We start from the raw sequence: 8,581 nt of genomic DNA, 5'->3' as shown, positions 1-8,581 counted from the left end.
GAACATTTGCCAATGAGATAGAGACAGGAGAATTGCAGAAGGAATGTCCTTGAGCAAGAGGGAGGGGATGGCAGGGGCCCAATGCCCAACCATAAGGGTTGGCAGCAGACAGGTGTTAGGGGAGTTCATCTACCAAATCAGGAAGGAAAACTGAGAACCCGGACACAGATGCAAGCAGGTGGACAGCTGTGGCAGAGAGAGCTTGCAGAGGTTCTCTTCTAGTTACTCCACTTTTCTCAGTGAAATAAAAAGAAAAGTCATAAACTGAAAATGGAGATGTGGGAGGAGATACTGGAGGACTGAGGAGAGAGAGAGAGTTTGCCAAAGTTATCTAAGACAGTAGTATGGGAGAACGAAGGGACTAGGGAGATGGATGTGGTTACCAGGCAGCATGTAGGGTCATTCAGGAGCTGTGATTCATTCCACTCAATGAAATCCTAAATAGCCATTAGGGAAAAAAAAAAGAAAAGAAGGAGGTTGATTTGGTTTTCATTCTTTCAACAAATATATAAAGTGCACCTTCTACATGCTAAGAACAGAAAGAAATCCACTGTAGATTAAATGGGGGAAAGTAAGTTTCAGAAGAATAAATATTTTAAGATCCCATTTATATATTTAAAAAATAGATATATGTTTGTACAGGCTTTGAAAAATCTTCAAGGAGACATGTCAAATATTAGCAGTGACTATTATGAAACAAAGGGAAAGGAGGGCTGGAAATTGTTTACTCTGTTTTTTGTTAGGTTTTTCTTTAACACAAAAGTGTACAGTGTATTTGAAATGAAGGACTATTCATACCGAACTATATAATGAAAGCCCTCCCACTTCATATTCTCAAATAATATGCAGATGAACTGAGGTCAATATTTAAAAAAACAAAAACACCTATTTGACAAATTAATTGTATTCCTAAGAGCTTACTCTTGGGGGAAAAGTTGAATAAACATGTCCAAAGAAATATGTCCAAGGATGTTTATAACGGGGGGTTTGAAACTGTGAAAACGGGGAATCAATCTTGTAGTGGATGCTCCAGATGCCCTTTATTAGCAGCTAATAGTTCACAACTGCCGCCTTCCACAGAGAACTGTTCCGTGGAATGGAAGCTGCCACAGCCCCCTTGCCTCAGGTGAGATGAGTTCTGTGGAGCGTTTCATGCTCCAGAGCCCCCCATGGGATCAGACTCAACCTGGGCCACAGCCGGGCCCACACCTTGCATAGCAATTTCCCCTGCTCTCTCTCTCCTGCTTTCCTCGCTTCCCTGGATGAATCATTTGCACAAGACGCCTCAGGCTCTGCTCCTAAGGAGCCTACCCAGATGAGCCTCATGACCACCATTAGGGTGGTTAAATATATATGATATGTCCAAACAATGGGAGGGTAAGAGAAGGGAGGTGGTGAGATGGATCATACTAGGATGGAAAAACGTCTGTGCTGTGCTGCTAAATGAAAAAGAAAAAAAAAAAAAAAAGGCAAGCTGAAGAACACAGCATATACTATTTAGCACATATGTATACATATTTACATAAATATATTTATATATGAACAGAAGAAGAATTTACACGGACATGTTAACACTGGTTATGTCTAGATGGTTTTGTTATGAAGAATTTTCACTTTCAAAATCATTCATGTCTATTTTGTCTGAATATTTTAAAAAATGGATGTATTATGTGTACAACCACATACTGAAGAAGCAGCTTTGGAGACAGAGACCTGGGGTTAAATCCTCACACTACTGCCTACCAGATGTGTGACCACCTAGCTCCTTTGACCCTCAATTTTCTCATCTGCAAAATGGGGATAATAATATCTACCTTACAGAGTTGTTGTGAGGGTTTTATAAGGCATAAAACCTCTTAGCATAGTATCTGACACATAGTAAGCACATAATAATGGTAATTGTTTTTATTATTATTACTTCAAATGACTGCTTTTAGGTGGTGAGACCATGAGATTTAAAAAAATTAGTTAATTTATTTTAACTGACACTTTGTAACTGTACAGGCTTATGGGGTGCAATCTGGTGTTATGTAACGATCGGCCAGGGTAGTTAATGTGTCCCTCACCTCATGCATTTTTATCTCTTTGTGGGGAAAACATTCAAAAGCCTCTCCTCTAGCTTATGTAATACATAAAACTTAACTGTTGACCGTAGTCACTCTCCTGTGCAATAGGATACCGGAACTAATTCCTCCTGTCTAATTGTAATTTTGTACCCACTGGCCAACCTCTCCCTGTTTTCCCTGCCTCCCTCCCCTCTACCCCCTCTCCAGCCTCTGGTAACCACTGTTCTACTCTTTGCCTCTGTGATATCAACTTTTTTTTTGAGATTCTACATACGAGTGAGATCAAGTGGTATTTGTCTTTCTGTTTGTGGTTTACTTCACTTAGCATAATGACCTCCAAGTCCACCTGAGATTTATTTTTTTCTTCCTACTTTTCTTTCATTTCAAAATTTGTCTTTAATTGGTACCTTAGTAATAATCAACAAATTATATATTTCAAGTCTGGCATAAATGATGTGTGTCAATATTTGGGGGTCTGTAATTAATTAATTACTTAGACAAGGAAAAAGAGAACGCATTGCCTGACTCTTCCAGTTAGAGCATCAGTACCTCACAGAGTTTGCACATTTCAGCACACAAAATCATGGGGGAGAAAAAGAAACTTGACAGCAGCAAAAAGAGGCAAAAGCACACAAAACGGGTTAAAAGGATGACTCACGTCTAACATCATACAACATGGTTGATTACTTCTTAGAACTGTGAAGGAGGGATGGACAGAAGAGCTCTTGGACAAGAGTTTGTCCGAGAGTGGTCACTGTTCACCTGCACTGGAATCACCTGGGCACTTGTCTAAGAGGCAGATGTCCAGGCCCCACCCCAGGTTCTCTGAATCAGAATCCCTGGGTGTAGATGCCAAGAATCTGTATTTTTAATCAGCAGTGTTAAGTCACCATGATTCACACTAAAGTTTGAAAGCTCTGACTTTGTTGAATTAATTTTTAAAATACTTGAAATGCTCTAAAGTAGACCAAATACACAGACCCCATAATTATACCAAGACTTCATGAAGAGGTCTTATAAAGTTGATAAACATGAGTTTTAGATGCTTTATTCATTAGATGAATCGGCTTTTGAGTAAAATGGTTTGAGTCCAGTTGGATAGCCTGCTCTTCCACCGTGCCCCAGTCCTCCCACACCCCTTGTCTCTAGTCATGGGGCTCGGCTGCCCCGGACCGCCCTGAGTTCTCGGTGAGACTCACTGTTACAATAAGCGAGGGCAAGTGTGTTGGGAGCCTGTGGCCACAATTAGGGCTGGATCTGGGACCAGAGCCCTGAGAGCTCAATTTGGGGCTGAGGTAAGGCTTCAGCCAGGGCCACAGCCAGGGTCGTCTTAGGACCAGGTTGCAGTCTGGGGCACTCGACCTCAGCTCCTGGGTCTGTGGACAGAAGGGCAAGGCCCCTCCCAAAGCCTCAGGAAGGTGCCCAGCCCAGGCGGCAGATTCCACAGGCATCCCTCAGGCCTGGAATGCACACCTGTTTGCCCAGGCCTCAGTGGCCACAGTCTGGGGCTGACAAAGGATGGGGTCTGAGGAGAGCACAGGGCTAGGCCCACCTTACCTGGTCCAGCGAGGTCCCCCATGGCAGTTGTCACTGGGCCGTTCTGCTCCTTGGGGATCATCCTATGGAGGAGAGACTCCCACAGATGGGCCAGGCTGCCTCCATTCCTCCCCAGACCTGCCCCTCCCAGATCCTCCAAGTCCCTGGTCCACCCAGCCCCAGCTGAACTGCCTTGGCCCACCCCAAAGTCATGAGCAAGGGCTGTCTGAGCTGGAAGGGCCTTTCGGGACTCTGTACAAAGGAGACTGAGACCAAGGGAGGGCGAGGGAGGTGTTCCAGGTGACACAAATTGGTTCCATGTTGCTAGAGAAGCATTCCGTATTCAGGGGTGGTCTCTAGGGCCTTTTCCCTGGACTTGCATCCCTATCAGAGAGAGAGCACGTGCCTGGGATATTAGGGATGGGGGAGCAGGGGTCTCAGGCATTACTGTCATCTGCTGACCTGAGATGGTTCTAATCAGAGGCTGGAAGAGGTTGGAGGATGAAGTTAGGGGAGAGCAAGCATGGGCTAGGCAGGGGGTACCCTGGAGTCTTCAAGTTGGTCCTCCCCTCCTGTCCCCAGCACTTGGCCCCGAGGCTCGTCCAACAAAGCTGAGAACCACCCATCTCCCCATCCCTGGGCTAACCTCCACGGTGTTCTCTTCTCCCTCACCCTCTCTCTTCCTCTTCCTCCATCTCCCCATTTGTATCTCATGGCATCTTCCAGCAATCTTGGAGGAGATTTACAAATAAAATGAGGTCCAGAGCCCAGAGGAACCTGCAGGCCCCAAATCCAGATTCCCTAACTTGCCTGTGGGAGAAGAGGCAGAGCTCCCTGACTGCCCACCCATGCTGACACCTCTCTCCTTTGCCTCCAGGTTTGTCCATACTCCTTCCTTCAGAAAACAATCTGCCTCCATCTGTACGCCCCACACCCACATGGGGCTCTGGAGTCTAATTGATGTCCCTGCCTTCCTCTGTAACTGTGAACAGGTAGCTCTCCAGCTCTGTGCCTCAGTTACCCCCTCTGTAACATAAGGGGGTTGGGCTAAATCATGGGGATCCATGGATGGGCTTCTGGGCATCCATGAACCCCTTAAAATTGTGTGTAAACACAAATGTGTCTGCATGCATTTGGGTTGAAGGTCATGAGATGATTGAGAATGCCCAGCTGTGACCATTTAGGATTCCACGGTCCACAGATCTCTCTTTTCTTTTCTTTTCTTTTTTTTTTAAAGATGACTGGTAAGAGGATCTTAACCCTTGACTTGGTGCTGTCAGCACCATGCTCACCCAGTGAGCTAACCAGCCATCCCTATATGGGATCCAAACCCGGGGCCTTGGTGTTATCAGCACCGCACTCTCCCGAGTGAGCCACGGGCCGGCCCCGCAGATCTCTTTCTTGATAAACATTCCCCTTACGGCAATTCACAGACACTGGGAAGGGCCCCTCATTTTACAGATAGGGAAGCTGCTTCCCTCTACTGCCTGAAGATCCTGAAGTCCTGAGCAGAGCCACTACCTAACCTCCACCTTTAATCCTAGCCCTCACTCCCCATTTAATGTAGAGTAATCCAGAGCTTAGAGTTCCTCTCCTCCCAAACTAGGATCCAGGCTTCTACAAGGCCCCAAACTCCCCAGATCCTCTGCAGGGCCCTTCCTCTGCTGAGGGAAAGGAGCTCTGGGAATTGGCTCATCTCCTCTGCCCACTCCCCACAGATCTCCAAGCTCCCCTGGGATCCTGGTACCTGAGAGGATGGGACCACAGTGGACAGGAGGGAGTGTCAGACCCTCAAGATTAACACCTCTGCCAGGAAGCTGAGAGTTGCGTGGTCAGTATCGTGTCGGCAGTCGGTGGTCAGCGGTCAATGAGCAGGGTGTGCCCTGCAGCCAGCTCTGGCTTCAGCTGGCAAGAATCATTCCTGCCTTGTCGTGGGTCACAGCCTTATTTCAGGCTGCAACAGGAGCCGGGGCCAGATGCTAAAAGCACCAGGCCCTTGGGAAGACAGGTGCCCCGGCAGCAGGCCCTTGCAGACAGAAGGGCTTGCACCCACATGTACACATACACTCACAAATGCACACACTGAAGTCACCTGGAAATGCTGAGTGACAGCAGCCGGTCCCCTCAGCTTGTTAACTGTCATATCCTTAGTGCCTAGAATCGTGCCTGATAGGAATGTAGGAGATATCTGTCAAATGAATGAATGGATGATGGATGAATGAATAAATTATCCCCCAATATCTTTGCTTACTTGTCCTTTTCTTCCTTTCTTTCTTCTTTCCTGCCTTACTTTCTTCCTTCTGCTTTCTTGCTTCCTCCTTTTCTCCCTCCCTCCCTCCACCTTCTCACATTCTCTGAGCCTCTCTCTATGAACTGAAAATAAATAAGGCAGGGCTCTGTCCTCAAGGAGCTCAGCCAGGTCAGATTCAGACCTGTAAACAAGCCTTTGTGAGGCACCATGGGAAATTCTCTGGGAGGGCCCAGGGGAGGGTGTTACCAGCTCAGCCTGGGGGATTAGGAAGGCTTCCTGGAGGAGACATTCACGTTAGGCCATAAAGGATGAGTGGAAGTTCACTGGGCAGAGAAGAGGCAAGGGCGTTGCAGGCGGAGGACATATCACATGTAAAGATGGTGGGGGCTGGCCAATAGAGCCAGAGCTGGGGATATAGGGTGGTGCTGAGACGTGAGGCCAAAGAGGTAGGTAGGGGTCTGATCACAGCAGGCTTTTCACAAAGAAACTGTGTTCATAAAGGGCTGCAGAAAAGGTTAAAGTGGTAGAGTGTAGTGGTCAGACTGGCACTTTCCAAAGATCTCTGGCTGCCATGTGGATAATGGGTTGGAGGGGGCCAGACTGGAGGCAGGAGGATTTCACTGTAGCCAGGTGAGAGATGGGGGTGGCTGGGCTGGGGCAGTGACAAAGGGGATGGAGAGGAGGAGAGGGAGTTGAAGGCACTGGAGAATCAGCAGGCCTTGGTGAGGGACTGGATGTGGGCAGTGAGGCAAGGGAGGAGTCAGTGACCACTCCTGTCTCTGGCTTGAGTGACTAAGGTAGGTAACAGGAGGAGCAGGTTGGGGTGGGGCAGATACTGTGTTCAGTGTGGGATGAACTTGGTTTGTGGTGTCTGGGGACTGGAATGAGGTCACCAGTAGGCAATAGGACACTGCGCTGAGGAGAGGTTCCTGCTGAAGATAAAGATTGAGTCAGAGGCACACAGACCACTCCCAGGGAAGGGCGGACCCAGCAATGATGCTCTGGATCCCGGGAGGGAGCACCTGTATCTGTGTGCCGGTGCGCACTGTCCCAAGGCGTAGTTCTGAACTCTGCTGGGGCCTGCCTTGAGCTCGGCTTACTGCCTCTCAGGTTCCTCTGCCCAGTCTCCGCTGGGCCTGAGCTTCTCGAGAGGAAAGGTGAGGGATGTTCTTGGAGTAGGCTTGGCCTCACCTGGGAGTGGGACTGCAATCCCCTTCTCTGGGCAAAGGACACCCGTGGGAGAGGAGGACTCCTGATGGTCTGGATCCTGACCTCACCAGGCTTGCCTGGACTCAGATGTCACCTCTCATAGTGGCCCCTCCTCCTGCCCTGGAACCCCATCTGCCATGAGGAAGTAACCCCAGCACACTGGGCCTAAACCCAGCTTGGCCCTGCCCACTCCGGTGACAGTGCCCTGTGGCCAGGGTCTGGACAATACCACCCTTAGAAATTACCTAGCCCAACTCTCCCATTACACAGATGGGGATGTTGAGGCCTGGAGAAAGAGTGGGTGGGTTCACCCAGGGTCACCTAGCTAGTTGATGACAGGACCAGGACTTCAACCCAGGGACTTCTTCTATGGCCCCTAGTGTTTTTGTTATGCCCCATCTCTCCTCATGGCTGCTCCCTCCCAAGCTCCCAGCCCCTGTGTCTCCAATATTCCCAGCCACCCATGAACTGTTCCATGTTTGGGGAGGAGGAAAGGGTGTCAGACACATCCGAATACAACACAGGAGGGAGAAGAATGCAGGAAGCATTTATTGAGGTCCAGAGCTGAATTCTACAGGAGGCAAGAGGCAGGACACAGGCAAGCTGTAGTGGGTTCAAGAAGAGGATGGGAGAGAGGGCAGTGGCGATGAGAGGAAAGCCAGAGACTGGCTGGGAACGCCAGCTTCCCAAGGCTGCCTCCTACTTTCTTCTTGGGGAAATGCAGGTAGAAGTGGATCCTCTATGCCACTGCATCAGCCAGAGGCCTGATAGTGTCCCTTCTCTGGAAGGGGCCCTTAGCCCCAGCTGCCCATGCTGCAAGGAACCCTGCCACAGATGAGGGCTTTGGCAAATGTGATCTCTCATCACTAACTGATCAGGAGCACCTTCTCATCATCCTACCAACAGGGTCTGTGTCCCCCAACCTTAGGCACTAGGAACCATCTGGGATCACTCCTATATTCCAAAGCACCCCACCCCACCCCTGGCTCTCTTGCATTCTGGCTCTAGCCTCACTTGGGGGTTCCAGGTCTAACATCGCTCTGATGGATGGATAAATCCACACCTAATCCAAAATCACACTCCGTCCCTGACCTTTAGCAACATCCCAGTATCCTTCCCCCTCCATAGTTTTGATCCTTGACCAGTTCATTCTCCCAGAGTATCCTGAAGCTGATACTCTGAACCTCTAGAGGCATTACCAGCCAACTCTGAAAACTGCAGAACTCGGCCACATTCCTCCCTGGGTCCCTCCTGGAGATTAGAATCAGAGCCACTCAGCTTTAAGGGACAGGCTAGGGCCTGCAGCCAGCCTCCCCAAGGTCAAGCTTGGCCAGAGTACAATGGGAAAAAGATGGGGCGGGACAGCGCCCACTCTTCTGCACATGATATGGACACGGGCTGGGGCCTGAAACTGAAGAGGGGGCACTTCCTAGGGGACCAGAAACACAGGGAGGCCCTGGCCTAACTCCTCACTCACCCACCCAATCTCATCTGGCCTTGAATTCAATCTCAGCCAATC

The 8,581-nt window shown here is 49.2% G+C and overlaps 1 protein-coding gene across 1 annotated transcript in view; it reads right to left on the bottom strand.

The window, feature by feature from the left end:
- The window catches only part of MYOZ3 (myozenin 3), a 21,430-nt gene extending 17,133 nt beyond the window's left edge, over positions 1–4,297 (bottom strand). Inside the window, exons 1-2 of the mRNA XM_008587219.1 lie at positions 4,275–4,297; positions 3,624–3,685 (exon numbers count right to left, since the gene is read on the bottom strand). Coding sequence (XP_008585441.1) covers positions 3,624–3,685; positions 4,275–4,297 — 85 coding nt within the window. The remainder of the gene's footprint in view (positions 1–3,623; positions 3,686–4,274) is intronic.
- Positions 4,298–8,581: the final 4,284 nt, after the last annotated feature.

This window comes from Galeopterus variegatus, unplaced genomic scaffold, assembly GCF_000696425.1.
Source record: "Galeopterus variegatus unplaced genomic scaffold, G_variegatus-3.0.2 Scaffold4289, whole genome shotgun sequence".
Classification (NCBI taxonomy): Eukaryota; Metazoa; Chordata; class Mammalia; order Dermoptera; family Cynocephalidae; genus Galeopterus; species Galeopterus variegatus.
This window is presented reverse-complemented; position numbering and strand designations above follow the sequence as displayed.